At 43.0% G+C, this 21,745-nt stretch overlaps 1 protein-coding gene across 1 annotated transcript in view; it reads left to right on the top strand.

The window, feature by feature from the left end:
- Nucleotides 1-13,852: 13,852 nt before the first annotated feature.
- Nucleotides 13,853-21,745, top strand: part of LOC124606335 (arylsulfatase B-like) — a 335,977-nt gene continuing 328,084 nt past the window's right edge. The window contains exon 1 of the mRNA XM_047138318.1: nt 13,853-13,974. Coding sequence (XP_046994274.1) covers nt 13,948-13,974 — 27 coding nt within the window. The 5' untranslated portion in view covers nt 13,853-13,947. The remainder of the gene's footprint in view (nt 13,975-21,745) is intronic.

Below are 21,745 nucleotides of genomic sequence, written 5' to 3'. Positions count from 1 at the left end.
TCAGTGGAAATAACAGAAGCTACACACAGTTCCAGGTAAACACTTGCACCAAGAACTCCGACAATCCTAAAACCAATCACCGTGGAACAACAAGGAGAAGTGACAAGTCACACACACACACACACACACACACACACACACACACACACACAGAGTTTCCATAATTCCATAAGCGATCCTATGAGACGACCGACCGAAAGACCAACCAAGGTCGTCCCCTTTCAACTTATGAGTGTCGGCAACGGTCAGACGAGTCTCGCCTGTCCGGAGATCACTGTAGCTCCAATCCGACTCCGGTGTCCGTTTGGAACTCGGAGACACGGCGACCCAGGCACACTGGCTCTGACCCACCCATGCAGAGGTAACTCTTGCCCACCGGTGACGACATCTCTGTACGAGGAAGGAACTGGCCCACGTCCGGCTAGATGAAGCCCAGAAACGGTCAAAAGACCAAATACACGTCGCCCAATCAGACGACCAACCGAACGACCAACCGACGGTCGTTCCTGCTCCAATCTCCTTCCGTCGGACAGTTCATGTGTGTGGCAAGTACTGGCTGTCGGCGCCTCACTGGCGTTCCGTCCCCGACTGAAATCCCGACAGACGACGACCCGGAAATACTAACGGTCGCTCCAGAGATAGTATGACAGTGCACTTATTGATAAGCGCTGCTGCTGCTACTCACGGGTAAGCAAACCAGAAACTTAGTGACACCAAAAAATTGAATGAGAACGAGGCGACAGAACCATGAAAGCAAGATGACAAGCAATAAACGGCATGACCGCGAGCCGCGCACGTCTCAGGCGATTTCAAAATTATTATTATTTTGTTTTGAAATTATTTTTTTAATATTGAAATTTTGGAATTACCACCATATTTTTTAGCTAGGCGTCTCTACCGGGATTGTCTATTGGCGAGTATAATTTCGGGACGTCATTTACGTCTAAAAGCTATCAGACGTCGTTTTGGTAAAAGTGAAATTTTAGATTCAGAGTCTATTTCTGAAGGAAAACCAAACGTATTATGCTGACTGGCGCCGTTAATACGCGATCATTCACCAACAGACATTCCCACACAAAGTAAGCCACATTTACTTTTCAAATTCATAAAAAAAGCTGAGGAAAAATGTATGATTATTCTTAATTACAAACATAACGAAATTAAATAATAATTATTATTATAATTCGCAAAATGAACACAAATAACAGAATCTCTACTTAACTGCGAGCGTACCGGACAATGGCTGATTAAGAAGAGAGAGATCAAAAGGTTGCCGGTTCGGTTCATTTAACATAGATAAATTTACAGAGATGTTTCATTATAATCGCAGTGTCTATTAAGCAGCAATAAAATCATCTCAGCGCTACTGCGCGAAAACACACAGTCACGAAATACGCTAACACTTGGGGAACATCACAAACCATCAATGATTACGTTTGTGCGTCGGAAAATTTTCTTCTTAGGGCATTTAGTTTCTGCCAGTGCAGTTCTCATAGACCAGGATCGCACTAAGAGTTTACATAGGTTTTCTGCACCCACTAGTAAGAACGTAGTGTCTAGGTTTATTGCCATGGCAAATTTCTTTCATATGTTCGCTCCCAACTTCGCGCAGTTAGCTGGTATGCTTAATGATATACGCAAGAAGGAGGTTTCTTTCACTTCGACAAGTCATTAGGTGTACTTTGAGGCTATTAAGGAAGCCTTGGGGTAATTTAATGTGAAATCACCCAGTGGCCGTTGCCCTTATGTCACAGATTTTTCTGAAAATTTGGTGTAAGAATGTACATAATGAGTTAGGTTTAAATATTTTTTTCTGGAATTTTTTAACCAAAATTGTAATTAGGAGATCATTTTGAAATGTGGGCCCCTTCTACCAATTGGCGTTGAGAACCGAAGTGCTTTGTAAGTTTGTTACCACTATAACTCTTTTATTTATGAATCAATTTTATTCAGTTTGGTGTCATTGGAAAGTAAATGAAGACAGCAGGATTTTTTTCAGCAGAATCACAAGTTTCACCAACTGAATTTTTGTTCCAAAGAATTCCTACTGCCATACTTTTCAATATAAAAAAAATCAGAAGGATGTTCATCCTCTATTGTTAGATCTTATACCTTTCAATAATACTGTAATAATTAATTGCTTCAAATAGCTAATCAACAATACATGAAACTATGATGAAAAATTCAGTCTTGCAGGAACACTCACATGCAACACAGGCTGTGTGTGTTATGTTTTTGTGTGTCCGTGTACTTTATATATAACTGAAGGACTTTTCTTGTCTTGATTTTGTGGTTCTTACATAATCAGCCACTCTGCCTGGTAAATTATCTGAAAGTACAGTCGAACCCCTCAATATGTAAACGTTCGGGAAATAGAGCCCCACAATATGAGACAGTGAAAAGGAACAATTGAAATTAAAAAGAGAAAGAATTTATGCAATACATGCATAGTTGCACTGTAACATATAACCAGGGAGACTTAATTTAACTTCCATACACACATTGGGTTGCATTTTTTCAATGTATTACAGTTCCCTGTGATGTTGTATAATTTTTATGAAGTGATACTAGACCACCCAATCATATTATAACATACAAACGGTTGTTGCAGTATATGCTTCGTTTAATTGTGGCTGGTTATCAGATGTTTTAGTGAATTTTATTTATCAAATATTATAATGAGTGAAAAATATCACATATTTTATTTAACATTGTTTTTTCACGTGTTTTTTAATATTGATTATCATTAGAACTAATGATATATTCATATAAATATTATTATTATTTATTAATAATTAATTTTGTTTCATAGAAAATTATATTATGATCAATGATAATTCATTTAAAAATACATTAAATTAAAATTTAGTCATATTTATAACTCCATTTTGAAGGTTTTTTATAATTACTTATTACTCTTTAAATTATTATTTATTCACTATATGATATAATCAGTTTAATTTTAAATTAAAAAATCGAGATTTGTATATTAATTTATTTATTAAATGTAATTTATATACTTGAAATATTTATTACTTTCAAACCAATCATTAATCCACTGAATTTTAACAATATATAACTGAGTAATAAATACACAATTATTAACTTTTTTGTCATTGATTTTGTTATTGACAGTTGAAAGTTAATTTTTAGGTATTTAATTTTGAAGGCAGTTAAAATATCAGTATTACATTTTTAAGGTTATAAGTGTTTGACATATTTTCACAGAATCTAAACAAAAAGTATTTTCTTTGTTTATTTAAAATTTATTACTTATATACAATAATACAATTAAAATAAATAAAACAAATTATAACAACCATAATTCAATTCCACAATTGGATGTTTTATGTATTATGAATCTTACTATGCTCCTATAGTAGCATCTGATTGACTGTCATAAAATAAGTCACACTATCAAGCTGAGGGGTTTTAGAATATCGTATTGAGGGGTTTTACATATGGAGGGGTTCCATACAGAGGGGTCCAACTGTAATACAAAGTTATTCCGTAATGTGAATATTAGAGGTCACTTAATAAAGTGGTCATTAACTCTTTCTCATTTCCCCCTTACAGATTCTTCATAGTACGTTCTTGACTAATTAGAGAATAAGAAAAAGTTTCAAACCATCCAGTTCTTTTCTGCAATATAGACAGTTGTTTTAAAAATCACAATGTAAACAAATGTTCTTTAGGTTTTGTGTCAGCAGTCATGTGTCAGAGAAAAGTAGTAGCAGTGAAGACCTTGATTTAATAGATATGTCAAGCCTGAATCAACCTGATATTGAATTATTGAAGCTACGAAGCACGTGTGAAAATATTGAGAGTGTTTGTTCTTCTCACAAAAGGCCATATTTGGGACCTTTTGAAGACAGACAAAGAATTTGCTGTGACCCTTTTAAGAAGCATGATAAAAATACTGCTAAGAAATCTTTGAAACCTATTTCTTTAACCATGGCAAGGAAATATAAAATCCTTGGACTTATCCCAGCAACCAAGCTGTACATTATATGCCATAAGGACATTTTATCTACTATGGGGGATAACCTTCCAGAGATGGATGAATGTGAAGTTGAAGATGAAGAAAATACAACACATCCATCTACAGCTCTTCAAAAACTTAATGAAAATTGTGAATTACTTGAAATTTCACCATTTAAGGTTTCCAAGAGAGCACAAGACAGGCATCCAGAATACATTCGATCCAAGTGTCGTCGCTTAGCTTTAAAATTCCAGCAAACAGCATCAGAAGTGCTACATGTTCCAGTGAAAAAGTGTCTGAAGAAACTGGCAGTGCAGAATTTACAGATTGTAATATTTTAATGCGAAAACTTAAAGAGAAATTCAGCGGAAGTTCTGTTAAAGAAAAACTACAAATACTTACCTTTAATTTTTTATTTTCAGCCAATTATTATCTGTCAGTCCGTACGATGCGAGGTAACTGCGCCGTAGTATGGGGACGCTACACCTAAACAAACATCGAAAGGTAGAAGAATCTTTTTACCTATTCGCCAAGTGTACAAGTTAGGTGGGGCGACAACATATTCCTGTCATGTGACGCACATGCCGTCACCAGTGTCGTACAGAATATATCAGATGTGTTTTCCTGTGGAGGAATCGGTTGACCTATGACCTTGCGATCAAATGTTTTCGGTTCCCACTAGAGAGGCCCGTCCTTTCGTCTACTAATCGCACGGTTTTGCGGTGCGGTCGCAAAACACAGACACTAAACTTATTACAGTGAACAGAGTCGTCAATGAACGAACGGACAGATCATGACTTTGCAAAAATAAAGAAAGTAAAATTTTCAGTCGAGGGAACCAAGGACCTTTCGTTCCGCAGCTCCTCACGCTAACCACGGAATTACGGCGCTCCTGAGCTCAGAGCATCCTTGATGTTGCCTATCTTGCACATGGACTTCTCAGTTTGTATATTTTGCTTATTTTTTTCATAGTTGCACACAACTTCTTCCTGTTTTCTCGATTGATCTGTGTTCAGTTTTTCAAGGCCTATCCACTGTGCCAACTTATAACTAAATCTTAGGGGGGGTGCGATGGGGAGGTTCCCTTGTCAGAAGAAGTTCCATGCTGTGGCCATAGCCACGTTAGTCGTTTGGAGAGAAATCAGCATGGAACCTGTAGAATTAGAACTACATAAACCTAACTAACCTAAGGACATCACACACATCCATGCCCGAGGCAGGATTCGTAACTGCGAACGTAGTAGCTGCGTGGTTCCGGACTGAAGGGCCTGGAACCACTCGGCCACGGCGGTTTTGTCAAAAATCAAGAAGACAAGGCCACGACAGTGTCTGTAGAGAAACTAAAAACCAGCATATGTAGCGCAGGAGGAGGATTCAGTGCAGCCTGCAACACTCGGAACCACGAAGAATCGACAAAGTGGAGAGATATTAACATCTGACAGTACACCAGTCTTTACGAGCGAGGAGAAAAGTAGTGTCAGAAGAAGAGGACGAGCTGCCAGTTGAGCACACTGACCAAGCGGAATACAGAACGCAGGCAGGAAGAAAAGTCGTACCTTGACGCCCCTACACTCCAGACATTTCGGCAGCCCGTCAACCGCAGCCACGGAAACAGCAAAGAAGGCCATGGGACCGGCTACGGTACCCGGTGAGATACCGCTATCAACAACAGAACAGCACAGAGAAGTGTTCTCCCGAACTGGACGTCGCTTTAATCCTACATGTCCAGAAGTTCCAGGCGCACTAGGGTAGCAGAAGAAGATTTTTAGGGTCGGAAGAGAAGAAGAGAAGAAATAACAGCCACAGAGAGTCACCACACGATAGTACCTGCTTGTCACACATTTAAAAAAAAAGAGGGCGGGGGGGGGGGGGGGTAACTGTGGCAACGTATTACAATGACGATAGTTGAGAGGGGTAAGAAGTTCACCGCCGTTGTTTATTCTTTGTGATTTAATGGTTGTCAAACTTAAGTGTTTACCAAATAACAATGATTTGCTTTTTGGATTAGAAACGAATCTATTAATTCAGTTACACTACTGGTCATTAAAATTGCTACACCAAGAAGAAATGCAGATGATAAACGGGTAATCATTGAACAAATATATTATACTAGAACTGACACGTGATTAAATTTTCACGCAATTTGGGTGCATAGATCCTGAGAAATCAGTACCCAGAACAACCACCTCTGGCCGTAATAATGGCCTTGATATGCCTTGGCATTGAATCAAACAGAGCTGGGATGACGTGTTCAAGTACAGCTTGCCATGCAACTTCAACACGATACCACAGTTCATCAAGAGTAGTGACTGGCGTATTGTGACGAGCCACTTGCTCGGCCACCATCGACCAGATGTTTTCAGTTGGTGAGAGATCTGGAGAATGTGATGGCCAGGGCAGCAGTCTAACATTTTCTGTATCCAGAAAGTCCCGTACAGAACCTGCAACATGCTGTCGTGCATTATCCTGCTGAAATGTAGGGTTTCGCAGGGATCGAATGAAGGGTAGAACCACGGGTCGCAACACATCTGAAATGTAATGTCCACTGTTCAAAGTGCCGTCAATGCGAACAAGAGGTAACCGAGACGTGTAACCAATGGCACCCGATACCACCACGCCGGGTGATACGCCAGTATGGCGATGACGAATACACGCTTCCAATGTACCTTCACCACGATGTCGCCAAACACGGATGCGACCATTATGATGCTGTAAACAGAAGCTTTATTCATCCGAAAAAATGACGTTTTGTCATTCGTGCACCCTGGTTCGTCGTTGAGTACACCATCGCAGGCGCTCCTGTCTGTGATGCAGCGTCAAGGATAACCGCAGTCATGGTCTCCGAGCTGACAGTCCATGCTGCTGCAAACGTCATCGAACTGTTCGTGCAGATGGTTGTTGTCTAGCAAACGTCCCCATCTATGCTAATCATTTGCATATCACAGCATCTTCTTTCTGTCGGTTAACGTTTTCGTCTGTAGCACGTCATCTTCATGGTGTAGCAATTTTAATGGCCTGTAGTGTATATCGAAGAATAGTGAGCAGCTACATTATATACTGAAAAGCCAAAGCAACTGTTACACCTGCCTAATATCGTGTAGGTCCCCCGCGAGCACGCAGAAGTCCCACAACACGACGTGACATGGACTCGAATAACGTCTGAAGTAGTGCTGGAGGGAACTGACACCATGAATCCGTAAATCCGTAAGAGTACGAGGTCATGGAGATATCTTGAGAACAGCACATTCCAAGGCATCCCAGATACGCTCAATCAAGTTCATGTCTGCGGAGTTTGCTGGCCAGCTGAAGTGTTTAAACTCAGAAGAGCCATCCTGGAGCCACTCTGTAGTAATTCTGGACGTGTGCGGTGTCGCATTGTCCAGCTGGAATTTCCCAAATCCTTAGGAATGCACTATGGACATGGATGGATCCAGGTGATCAGACAGGACGCTTACGTACGTGTCACCTGTCAGAGTCGTATCTAGACGTATCAGGGGCCCCATATCACTTCAACTGCACGCATCCCATGCCATTACAGAGCCTCCACTAGTTTGAATAGTCCCCTGCTGACATGCAGGGACCATGGATTCATGAGGTTGTCTCCATACCCGTACACGTCCATCCGCTCGATATAATTTGAAACAAGACTCGTCCAACCAGACAACATATTTCCAGTCATTAACAACCCAATGTCGGGTCCATGCGAGGCGTAAATCTTTGTTTCGTGCAGTCACGACACCGAAAGCCCATATCGATGATATTTCGTTGAATGGTTCGCACACTGACACTTGTTAATGGCCGAGCATTGAAATCTGCAGCAATTTGCAGAAATGTTGCACTTTGTCACGTTGAATGATTCTCTTCAGTCGTCGTTAGTCCCGTTCTTGCAGGATATTTTTCCGGCCGCAGCGATACCGGAGATTTGGTGTTTTACCGGATTCCTCATATTCACAGTACAATCGTTAAATTGTCGTACGGGAAAATCTCTATTTCATCGCTACCTCGGATGTGTTGTGTCCCATCACTCGTCCGCCAGTTATAACACCACGTTCAAACTCACTTATATCTTGATAAGGTGCCACTGTAGCAATAGTAACAGATCTAACAACTTTGCCAGACACTTGTCTTGTATAGGCCTTGCCGACCGCAGCGCCGTATTCTGCCTCTTTACATATCTGTGTATCTGAATACGCATTCCTATACCAGTTTCTTTGGAACTTCAGTGTAAATGCGAGAGGTTGAGTGTGTGTTTGTTACTGCTTTACGCTGAAACGGCGGACGGATTTGGAGAAAATTTGAAATGAAATTAGCGTATACCCTGGGCTACTTCTAAAAGTGTTTTTTTACAAGATATTTATTGATTAGAAGAATATAACGGGAAATGTCGAACAATAGCTGGAAAATAGCTCTAAGCATTATGGGACTTAACATCTGAGGTCATCAGTCACCTGGACTTAGAACTACTTAAACCTAAATAACCTAAGGACATCACACACATCCATGCCCAAGGCCGGATTCGAACCTGCGACCGTAGCAGCAGCGCGGTTCCGGACTGAAGCGCCTAGAACCGGCCGGCCACAACGGCCGGCGAACAATAGTTACTCTCAGATTAAGCTACTTATTCTTTGACCTGTGAACTGTATCATATTTGTGAAAATTCTTTTACTGTGTAATATGTCCTACATGATAAGTTCAGCGTAAAGACTGTCGAGTGAGGTGGCGCAGTGGTTAACACACTGGACTCGCATTCGGGAGGACGATTCAGACCCGCATGCGGCCGCCCAGATTTAGATTTTCCGTGATTTCCCTGAATCGTTTAAGGTGAATGCCGGGATGGCTCCTTCGAAAGGGTGCGGTCGACCTCCTCCTCCATCCTTCCCTAATCCGAGCTTGTTCTCTGTCTCTAACGACCTCGTTGTCGACGAGACGCTAAACACTAATCTTCTGCTCTTCCCGTAGTGAATACAACTCTCACACAATCATCAAAGTATTTAATCCATGATCCATACAAACTCTTGCATTTTAACGCTTGGAGACCCACTACAACGGTGTCAATTAACTGCAGTACGATAAAGAGACGTTGTGCCTTTACATACAGAACCTGTTAGGCTTTTAGTATGGCAGCATTTTATTATGATACACACGCACCATCCTTCTGTGATAGGCATGTCGCAAAAAGTCGCGAAATTACGAGGTGCGACAATAAAGTAGTGAGACTAATGTGGAAAAAAATGTTGTTTATTCAAGTATAGTGCTGTCTCCTTCAAACTACACTACCGGCCTTTAAACTTGCTACACCACGAAGATGACGTGCTACAGGCGCGAAATTTAACCGACAGGAAGAAGATGCTGTGATATGCAAATGATTAGCTTTTCAGAGCATACACAAAAGGTTGGCGCCGGTGGTGACACCTACAACGTGCTGATATGAGGAAACTTCCCAAACGATTTCTCATACACAAACAGCAGTTGACCGGCTTTGCCTGGTGAAACGTTGTTGTGATGCCTCGTGTAAGGAGGAGAAATGCGTACCGTTTCCAACTTTGATAAAGGTCGGATTGTAGCCTATCGCGATTGCGGTTTATCGTATCGCGACATTACTTATCGCGTTGGTCGAGATCCAATGACTGTTAGCAGAATATGGAATCGGTGGGTTCAGGAGGGTGATACGGAACGCCGTGCTGGATCCCAACGGCCTTGTATCACTAGCAGTCGAAATGACAGGCATCTTATCCTAATGACTGTAACGGATCGTGCAGCCACGTCTCTATCCCTGAGTCAACAGATGGGAACGTTTGCAAGACAACAACCATCTGCACGTTTGCAGCAGCACGGGCTATCAGCTCGGAGACCATGGCTGCGGTTACCCCTAACGCTGCATACAGACAGGAGTGCCTGCGATGGTGTACTCAACGACGAACCTGGGTGCATGGATGGCAAAACGTCATTTTTTCGGATGAATCCAGATTCTGTTTACGGCATCATGATGGTCGCATCCGTGTTTGGCAACATCGCGGTGAACGCACAAATGGTTCAAATGGCTCTGAGCACTATGGGACTTAACATCTGAGGTCATCAGTCCCCTAGAACCTAGAACTACTTAAACCTAACTAACCTAAGGACATTACACACATCCATGCCCGAGGCAGGATTCGAACCTGCGATCATAGCGGTCGCGCAGTTCCAGACTGAAGCACCTAGAACTGCTTGGCCACACCGGCCGGCCGTGAACGCACATTGGAAGCGTGTATTCGTCATCGCCGTACTAGCGTATCACTCGGCGTGATGGTATGGGGTGCCATTGGTTACACGTCTCTGTCACCTCTTGTTCGCATTGACGGCAGTTTGAACAGTGGACGTTACATTTCAGATGTGTTACGACCCGTTGCTCTACCCTGCAAAACCCTACATTTCAGCAGGATAATGAACTACCGCATGTTGCAGGTCCGGTACGGGCCTTTCTGGATACAGAGAATGTTCGACTGTTGCCCTGGCCAGCACATTCTCCAATTGAAAACGGTTGGTCAATGGTGGCCGAGCAACTGGCTCGTCACAAAACGCCAGTCACTACTCTTGATGAACTGTGGTATCGTGTTGAAGCTTCATGGGCAGCTGTACCTGCACACGCCATCCAAGCTCTGTTTGACTCAATGATCAGGAGTATCAAGGCCGTTATTACGGTCAGAGGTGGTTGTTCTGGGTACTGGTTTCTCATGATCTATGCACCCAAATTGCGTGAAAATGTAATCACATGTCAGTTCCAGTATAATATATTTGTCCAATGAATACCCGTTTATCATCTGCATTTCTTCTTGGTGTAGCAGTTTTAATGGCCAGTAGTGTAGTTCCCTTCTGATTGCACACACTTTTTCCAGCGCTTCTGCCATTGATGGTAACATTTCTGGAACTCATCTTCTGTAATATCCTCCAAGACCCTCGTCACAGCTTTTTGGACATCATGTGTTGTTTGAAAATGGTGTCCCTTGAGCGCCGTTTTGACTCTTGGGAACAAACGAAAGTCGCACGAAGCGATATCTGGTGAATAAGGTGGCTGTGGTAGTACTGAAATTTGCTTTGAGGTTAAAAATTGCAGTTGTTATTAGACGAACCGTTTCTCGATTGATGTTCAGTCCTTATGCAATCATTTTCTTCGATCAGATCGTACGAGTTGACGCACCCTGACCAAGTTGACATCCGTCCGTGAGGTTGATGGTCGTGCACTACGGTCTTCATCTCCAACGTTCGTTCTGCCTACACTACACATTTTATGGTAACGAAAAACTTGAGCTCTTGACATAACCTCCTCTCCAAAAGCCTTCTGACGCTTACTGTAAGTTGTCGTCGCGTTTTCACCCAATTTAACGCAAAAAGTTGAGCAATATTATGCGGTTCCATTTCCGTGACGAGAGACACAAACATGTGTTAACTTGTAAAACAATAAACTGGTAGCCAGGATTGCAGGAATTCTTTTTATTCCATGATTACTGGTTTCGGAGAAACGAAAGCCACCACCATTGGATCTTAAGGACACATACAGGTTACAACATCAACGCGAACAATGGTGATATTAATAATTGCCTATAACACACAGGCCTTACAAAATTGTCGTAAGTGTTAACTTATTACAGCACAACCCACGACTGAGCAGTTGCATCAATGTGCCGCTTGGACTAGAAGCAGCTTATAGACCAAGGTCAAAGATATTGTGCCTACGCAAGCCTACAGGGTTGCCACATCTTGCAAATAAAATTAGTCTCGCTACTTTATTGTCGCACCTCGTATGTACTCCCTTTCCTGGCATATTTCGTAATTTGCCTTTCGGTCGCTTAAAATTTTTTCCCTTAAGTAAACGAGTGAATTTTGAGCAACATGAATTCTGTCAACTTCTTCCGTCGTCCCAGAATATGGTTTTTTCCTATATCGTGGAGTATGCTGGGCCTCAAGTGGCTCACACATCAATATCTCGAAGAGGTAACTCTTGTGATGGTGCATACGCATGGATAGTGAGTTTCGGCATTTACGTTTCTTTCTAAAGAACTGTTTAATGTCAGGTAACACTGTGGTATATACAAGGTGTTACAAAAAGGTACGGTCAAACTTTCAGGAAACATTCCTCACGCACAAAGAAAGAAAATATGTTATGTGAAAATTTGTCCGGAAACGCTTACTTTCCATGTTAGAGCTCATTTTATTACTTCTCTTCAAATCACATTAATCATGGAATGGAAACATACAGCAACAGAACGCACCAGCGTGACTTCAAACACTTTGTTACAGGAAATGTTCAAGACGTCCTCCGTTAGCGAGGATACATGCATCGACCCTCCGTCGCATGGAATCCCTGATGCGCTGATGCAGCCCTGGAGAATGGCGTATTGTATCACAGCCGTCCACAATACGAGCACGAAGAGTCTCTACATTTGGTACCGGGGTTGCGTAGACAAGAGCTTTCAAATGGTCCCATAAATGAAAGTCAAGAGGGTTGAGGTCAGGAGAGCGTGGAGGCCATGGAATTGGTCCGCCTCTACCAATCCATCGTTCACCGAATCTGTTGTTGAGAAGCGTACGAACACTTCGACTGAAACATGCAGAAGCTCCATCGTGCATGAACCACATGTCGTGTCATACTTGTAAAGGCACATCAAGACATCACCAACAATGCCTGCCCAAACGTTCACAGAAAATCTGTGTTGATGACGTGATTGCACAATTGCGTGCCGATTCTCGTCAGCCCACACATGTTGACTGTGAAAATTTACAATTTGATCACGTTGGAATGAAGCCTCATCCGTAAAGAGAACATTTGCACTCAAATGTGGATTGACACATTGTTGGATGAACCATTCGCAGAAGTGTACCCGTGGAGGCCAATCAGCTGCTGATAGTGCCTGCACACGCTGTACATGGTACGGAAACAACTAGTTCTCCCGTAGCACTCTCCATTCAGTGACGTGGTCAATGTTACCTTGTACAGCAGCAACTTCTCTGACGCTGACATTAGGGATATCGTCAACTGCACGAAGAATTGCCTCGTCCATTGCAGGTGTCCTCGTCATTCTAGGCCTTCGCCAGTCGCGAGTCATAGGCTGGAATGTTCCGTACTCCCTAAGACGCCAATCAATTACTTCGAACGTCTTCCTGTCGGGACACCTTCGTTCTGGAAATCTGTCTCGATACAAACGTACCGCGCCACGGCTATTGCCCCGTCCTAATCCATACATCAAATGGGTGTCTGCCAACTCGGCATTTGTAAACAATGCACTGACTGCAAAATCACGTTCATGATGAACACTAACCTGTTGATGCTACGTACTGATGTGCTTGATGCTAGTACTGTAGAGCAATGAGTCGCATGTCAACACAAGCACCGAAGTCAACATTACGTTCCTTCAATTGGGCCAACTGGCGGTGAATCGAGGAAGTACAGTGCATACTGACGAAACTAAAATGAGCTCTAACATGGAAATGAAGTGTTTCCGCACACATGCCCATATAACATCTTTTCTTTATTTGTGTGTGAGGAATGTTTCCTGAAAGTTTGGCCGTATCTTTTTGTAACACCCTGTATAGCTAGTACTTCAATAAGGGGCAGTGGCTTGGGGGAGGGGGGGGGGAGATATGTCGGATAACTGTGTGGTCGAAGAGCTCTGTGTTTTCGATGCAGAACTGGAGCTCTTCAGCCCCCTCTCGTATCTAGCTGTGCATACATTCGAGCGGCGCGGCGCGACCTCCTCCACGCGCCGCGTCTGCAGACGGCTTCCCCTCCCAACCCCCTACATTCTCCCCGCCCTGCCCCAGCCCCCTCCAGTGCCCGCGTCGCCCACGCGACGCTTTATTGAGTCGGCTCAGAGGCAAAGCGCCAGTTTGGCGCGTGACGGCCGTGCCACCAGCAAGCGCAGCGGCAGCAGTAGTTCCGTGCTGTGCCGTCAAAACCGGCGGCAGCGCCACAGCCGACCCGGCGCCGCATGACGCGTTCCCAGCCGTCGTCAACGGTGAGTGGGCCGCATGCACTTTCCTTGCATTTTGTCAAACTGGCCCGTCTTCTTCTCTCGGCAAACGAAACGCAAAAACTGTGGAGTTTAGACCAGTGGTTGCGAACTTAACAGTAATATGCATCTAGCAATAACTGCCGAATCCAAAACCGTCAACAAAGGTTAAGAGCATCTCCATAGATTTCATGTTCAGTAACGATCAAAAATACAGTAATACGACGGTTAACCGTACTCGGGTCAACCAAAATTCGGTTTACCCGAGCCGACCGTTGTGGCCGAGTGGTCCTAGGATCTTGAGTCCGGAACCGCACTGCTGCTACGGTCGCAGGTTCGAATCCTGCCTCGGGCATGGATGTGAGTGATGTCCTTAGGTTAGTTAGGATTAAGTAGTTCTAAGTCTAGGGGACTGATGATCTCCGATGTTAAGTCCCATAGTGCTCAGAGCCATTTGAACCATTATTTCGGTTTACCCGAAACTCCTCCGAAAATCCGAAATTAAGCTGTTTCTGTCCGTTGCGTCCGTATTTTTGTGATGTGTCGATTAAAAGCTAATTTATAAGCTGCTATCAATGTAACTGGAAAAGGAAGTTTATTGAAAACGGTCGCAGCTAATTACGGAGTTGACGTTACTACTGTTTCAGAATTGGTCTAGTGAATATCTAAATTTCCAGAGCAAACTGTAAAAAATCGTCATAGAAAAACACTGAAACCTTTCGACTTAGAAATAGTGGGCGAAGTTCACCTATCAACTATAAAAAGGCTTGCCTTTGACTGGACCAATACTGGAAGAAAAAGCTTAAATGGTGGCCGAGTCGTTAAATAAGGGAGGAAAAGATTTTCCTTCACGTTCTGATGCGAAAACTGATACGGCATTCGGCAAGTCAATGTATGTGGAGAAACGCTATCTGCAGACCCAGACGCAGTTGATGCTTTCAAAACAGAGCTTAAAGAGTACACCCAAAGCTATACAAAGGATCGCATTTATAACACCGATGAAGCGGGAGTTAACTTCAAGATGTTGCTAACAATATTCTTAGCATCTTCAAAAGGAATATCTGCCCCAGGACAGAAAATGATAAAAGAACGGATAACTGTTCTTTTGGCATTAAACCCTTCTGGCACACACAGAATGCATCGGGAAGTCCAAGAAACCTCTAGCCTTGGAGGATGTTGCCCAAGTCACACCACAAGTTTTTTATAGAGTCCAAAAAAGTTCCTGGACGTCTTGTCTTGTTTGGTGATCAGTTTGTAACGGAAGCTGAAAACTTTTTAATTGAGAAAGGTCTGCTTAAAAAGCCTCCTTATTAAGTGACAGAGCGCCTACGCATCCTTGCGAGCTGAAAGGTGGCGATAATGTTGTGCATTCCTTCCCCCAAATGTTATCATTCTAATTGAGGATATTCGTGGAAATTCTGGATAATCCTCTAATGAAAAAATAGATAAGTGCTGCCATCTGTTGCTGGGTACGAGAACTATCAAAACTGACATTAGTTCAAATGGCTCTGAGCACTATGGGACTTAACATCTTTGGTCATCAGTCCCCTAGAACGTAGAACTACTTAAACCTAACTAACCTAAGGACATCACAAACATCCATGCCCAAGGCAGGATTCGAACCTGCGACCGTAAGGGTCGCGCGGTTCCACACTGAAGCGCCTAGAACCGCTCGGTCACCCCGGCCGGCAACTGACACTAGTCTTATCCTTAAATGTTCTGATGTGATATTTAGGGGTGAGACCAATGTCAATGTTGATAGTTCCCGTACACAGCAACAGATGGCAACACTCATCTCTGAGGTTTTACATTTGAGAGTTAGCCCGTTTTTCTGCGCGTCTCTTCAATTGAACCACTGGATCAGGAGGTAACAGCGACATTTACAGGGCGCTACCGATAGCTGTTTTTGAGAACAATCCCTCAAGATAGTAACATGCAGAACAAAAACATGAACGATGCGCTGAAAGCAGCATAAATGAAACACGTGATTTATTGGTGTACGCAAGCGTGGAATAACATGAAAGCAGGAACTCTTCAAGGTGCTGGAGAAAACTGTATGACAAGTCAAGACATGGATACGTCCTAGGTGGAAGAATGGGTTGTTGCGGACGACTTGCAAGAAGCCACGGACAACTAAATAGTAGAAACACTGTTGGTGTCAAATGCTAACACGATCAAAGAGCACAAAGTAGATAACGTGGGTGACGGAGTGACAGCTGACTAAGGTTTTCGAGCACTAAAGGCAAGCCTACATCAAGAATTTGTCTATGAAAACATCCTGGGTGTGGCTTACAGTACGAGTGTTGTTATTGTTGTAGGTTGCCCTAATATTTGTTAACAATACTGATTTTTTAACAAAGCCGGTTGACGAATTTCTAATGAAACGATAGCGGGACGTCGCTGCTCAAAAACTTGTGGAGCGACACAAGAAACAAACAAAAATTGCAGTTTTTTTTTTAAAGAAATTCATGTGCTGAAAATTTAAATTTAACTTTAATGAAAAAATATAGGCGCAGTCCACAAAAAGATTTTCGAATTCGTTGGACCTTCAAAAATTTTCAAAGGTACGTACTGTCACTACAGTGCAAAATAATGTAGTACATGTTAGATGTTCATGGGTTAAACGAAAAAATTGTTATCCGAAACGGCTTCCCCAACCCCTCCCCCCTCCACCACTGTAGTTCGGTTAACCGGAGTTTTACTGTACTAACAGATACAGTAATATTTCAAGCTGAGATAAATTTTAATTGACAGTGGTTAATTCGGCCGTGAGCTGAGTAAAGTTGGCCGCTTACCTCAGGGGCTGAAGGGCAAATAGCAAAGCTACTGTGGCTTCGGAGGATATGACAAGGAGGAATGTTTTGTAGTTTGTCTTCCAGTACTGGCAACTCAAGGACGTACGCGAACGCACCAAGCAGCTGTTATGATATAAATTATACATGGAAGTAACGAGAAATCATGAATGCTCATTATAGAGACGATCATCTTCAAATGCGGCACATGTTTGTGGCAAATGAATGTTCAAATGCGTCTGAAATCTTATGTGGACTTAGCTGATAAGTTCATAAGTCCCTAAGCTTACACACTACTTAACCTAAATTATCCTAAGGACAAACACGCACATCCATGCCCGAAGGAGGACTCGAACCTCCGCCGGTACCAGCCGCTGAGTCCATGACTGCAGATTTGTGGCAAGGAATATGGAACTAAATTAAGGTTGTTATAATACAAGAAGAAAAAAAAAAAGACACTCAAAACATTTAGTAAACATTCGTGAATGTGTGTCATGCTTCATAACGGACTTACTGTTATGAATCAGTTAAATTATACGCTCACACGGATAACGCCGCAACACATGGTCAGGAAACTAAAGTGTCACAAGTTTGGGGTCGCTGGCAAGCAATATGAAACAGAGAACAGTAGACACGAGCTGATTCCAATGATGCCAACCTTTGACGATCAGTCCTTGGAGCCGGCGGCCAACTTATTGAGCCATTATTATAGCTAGTCTGTTGGGAATTCATAACATACTAACTTATCCGGGTTACGACTTAATAATAGGGTCAGTACATATGCGGCCAGAGATGCCATCCCAAGGTGTCAGTATTGGCTCTTGAGGGAGAAGTTTGACGACCGCTGTTTTAGACCATAAAGAGTGTCTCTGTCGATCTGAACTTGAGGGGCAACTTCAAATGTCGCGTGACAGGTGGAATAAAACAGATCCCTGTCATTAAGCGCTGAGCGAACAAATTATCTCATTTGTGGCTGAAATCAAACTCAGATTTTCACATTTGAGCGGGCTTCGGTATTAGCATCACATCATTAAATCACCACCCACAATTCAGTGAAGAATCGAAGTCCCGTGTATAAAACGTCATATATGATATATTTTGCAGCTATGTTAACTAGTACATTTCGATACTGTCCGAAAACAGTGTTACGAATGGAGTTAGTAGCAAAGAAGTAATAACTTAAAACGTCATGCTTGATGCTGCAGTTTTACTGCATGAACAGCGAAAATGTAGTAAGCGAAAAAAGATTTCCTTTCATTATTTTATAGAGAACGTCAGCGGGCAAAAGTCAGCAAAATTTTGAAATTATATGCAAAGTTTCTCTCCAGACATATACACAGTTTCTGTTCGTAATTCTTGACTTACGGTTCTAAGCCTTTAACGTAAGTGTAATGAGTAGACTATGACAATATTCTAAATTTCTATATTCCCACAGTAACTCCTACTGAAATCAAATTTTTGTTGCCCCCTAGAGACGTTAGTAGCCAACCTGTTACTCGGACAGTTTACCGGCTTAGGCGTTTGGGAATACGCAGAAGGCGAACAAAAATACAGAAACGCCAAAATCACAATCCATTAACATGATTAATACAGTGCACGAAAACAGCTGGCGTTCAAAACAGCGTCCAGTCGTCTCGGAATGAGGCACCGTATTGTTTTCAAGGTAATCTTATGCTATCCTTGCGGCAAAATAGTGGCAAAATATAAGTTCAGGTAACGATCACGCAACCTTGTCTCCAAAGTAGACCGCAAAGGCTGCATTATATTGTGACCTGGTGACTGTGGCGACAAGTGCAGATGCGACAATTCATCGTCGTGCTCACAAAACCAGTCCTGGACGATGCAAGCAGTAAGAACAGAGGCCCTGCCGCCTTGGAACACAGCCAAACCATTAGAGAACAAACACTGTACCATGGTATGTATCTGATCAGCCAAAATGGTCACACAATCCTTGGCACTAATGCGATCTCGCAGAGTAACCACGGGGTCTGTAGAATACCACGATGTGGCTACCAAATCATCATCGAATCGCCGCTATGTTTCAGTTTTAGGACAAACTCGTCCAGCAGTTGGAAACAGAGTCGAACAAGATTCAACTGGCCGAATTGCATCCTTGCTTTGCTCCATAGTCTAGGCTTTGTGGCTTCGGCTCCGCGTTATCCTGTTAGGGCCGTTTGTATCACTGATGAGTGATTTTGAAATTCCAGTTCTCCCTGCAGTTACCTGCTTATGGAGACTCCTTCGTGTTTTTTGATCCTGACAGGGTTCACGTGTGCGATATGAAGTTCTGCAGTGACTTTTGCAGTTGTCTTATTTTTCGTCAGAATCCTCGTCGATGACCCTCCGTCACGATCACTCAGCAGCCACTTTCGTTCGCGTTGTGACTCGACAGATGATGTTTTTCCGCTTTCCCTGTATGCGGTATAAATCTTCGACACGGTCCCTCTCACAACACCAACACTTCGGCTCCCTTGATTAGAAAAGCGCTCAACAAACGAGAGTCAACAATTTGCTCATCCGAAATCGCTTAGCTCCGGCATACACCGAACACTGTTCTGGCCACGGCTGACACTTTCAGCCGACCACTGGTCATCTGGGCAAAACTATCACTGGAGACAATTCTACTCACTCAATAAGATTCCAGGCTGAAGGCGAGTCTGGAAACGCCACAGACATCGGTGGTATATCAACCTGACTGTGGCCCACCATGCGGCCAGACAACCAGGACTGACCGCCTGGGGAGCCATTCCTTTTCATTGCAGAAGCCCTTTTGTTATAATTTGCGGCATCAGTACCGCGGTACGCCGATGATATTGTACGCCCCCTTTTGCTGCCCTTAATGGAAGGCTGCCCTGCGGTTACACTTCAGCAAGATAATGCCCGCCTGTACACGGTGAGAGTTTCTACTGCTTGTCTTCGCGCTTGCCAAACCCTACCTTGGCCAGTAAGGTCTCCGGATCTCTCAAGAGCTGAGAACGTTTGGAGCATTGTAGGCTGTGTCCTCCAACCAGCTCGAGATTTCGACGATTTAACGCGCCAATTGGTCATAATTTGGCACGATACCCCTCAGGAGGACATCCAACTCTGTCAATTAATGCCAGGCCAAATAACTCCTTGCATAAGAGGCAGAGGTGGACCAATACGTTACTGACGTCCTCAATATGTGTAAGCTCTTTCTCTTGAATAAATCACCCATTTTTTCTGAAATTGTAATCGTTTGTTTGTCTTTACATATACATCACATTTACCGATTTCCGTTCCATTCGGATAATTCTTAGTGGTGCGTAGGTCGATTTTTTCTTTTTTTGTCTTAAAGTGTATAGCACGTCTGTGTGGTTACTATTGGTTACAGGATTTACTTGAAGCCAACAAGTCCATGGTGTTGCTGCTAAAGAGCGGCCTCTCCGCTTTGTTGTTACAGTTGTGCATCCAATACTTTCCGGAGGGAGAGTTCCCATCATTTTACTTTTTTTGTGACTAATTATGTCAGTGAAGACAATTCTTGCATTTATTTTTTTTAAGAATATGATATTTATGCGGTATACACAGTTAAGTGAAACTGAAAACGCTTTTCCAACAGTTTGAAGAAGGGTAGTTATGTAGGTAGTCGGTGTTCCGTACAATAGTCAGTGTATTAGCCATAATGACAAGGTAAATGCTATTGACCGTTATATCGACTGCTCATAGTCCCAAAGACGGCAGGTTCTTCAGCAGGATAAACAGAGGTGGTACTTCACCTCACCTGACGATGACCAGCTACAAGCGGTAGGTAAACATGTCACAGAGAGGAGCACAAAGGGGTGATGCAGACATTTTAGCACACGAAAGCAATAGATAAGAATTAATTTCACATACAGACACTGCAGACAGCCGTTACGTAGCCATACCCACTTGTAAAATGTTGTAAATTCTAACCTTTGGATAGTTCAAAAGTTTTACACAATTTACTGCTTATTCTCTTACTTTTACGGTTTCCACTCTATTTCCTCATAAAATGGTTCCCTCAGTTTATTCAGGGTTCACGTTGACATGTATGTGTCACAAAAAATAAACTGTAAATTGTAGGGGAAAACTACAAACATTAGCCTACTCACTACGCTTCCTACAAACAGTCCAACCATTATTATAGCAATACAGGATGTAGAAGTGAATTCCACCCTGAAAGGATTAATTATTATGTGTTCAGGAGACTGTTACGAACCATTTCTGTCCTATGTGTAGCACGTCTCCGTAGGAAGTTAGTAATCTATTCCATCTCGATATTTCATGGACTGATTGTACGTACATCATGGACGCCACGTCGTGAAAGACCACCGCATTTTGGACGTAATTTCTGCTCACTTAGCAGTGATTGGTAGGTTTCTGTCCCGTTAGGGAATATCTTGGACTCACTTAAATGATAATCATCATCCTAAAGTTAGATTCAGAAATCGGTGACATTCGGTGATACGTGTGCTAGTATACTTCACTTCGGTGAGGTTCTAAGTGAACACCATTTAACTTTGTCAGAGTGAAAGATGTGTACTAAACGGTCAAACTGTTTCCCACGGTATAGGTGTGTGTCGAAGGGTATTTCTAATGTCACTATATTACCCTCCTTTCCTGTTCCATTCGCGAATAGTGATTGCGAAGTCTCCGCATGATCTTACAGATAACTTTACTGATTCTTTCACTTGTGTTCATAGCCGGCCGGTGTGGCCGTGCGGTTCTAGGCGCTTCAGTCTGGAACCGCGTGACCGCTCCGGTCGCAGGTTCGAATCCTGCCTCGGGCATGGATGTGCGTGAAGTCCTTAGGTTAGTTAGGTTTAAGAAGTTCTAAGATCTAGGGGACTGATCACAGATGTTAAGTCCCAAAGTGCTCAGAGCCATTTGAACTTGTGTTCATTTCGCGTAATTTATGTGGGAGGAAGTAATATGCTGAGCAGCACTTCTTGTAACGTACGCTCTCGGAATTTCTAAGGTGTGCGTCAAGCACAACGGCTCTC

Source organism: Schistocerca americana, chromosome 3 (assembly GCF_021461395.2).
Source record: "Schistocerca americana isolate TAMUIC-IGC-003095 chromosome 3, iqSchAmer2.1, whole genome shotgun sequence".
Taxonomy (NCBI): Eukaryota; Metazoa; Arthropoda; class Insecta; order Orthoptera; family Acrididae; genus Schistocerca; species Schistocerca americana.
The sequence above is the reverse complement of the archived record's forward strand: the minus strand, read 5'-3'. Positions and strand labels throughout refer to the sequence as shown.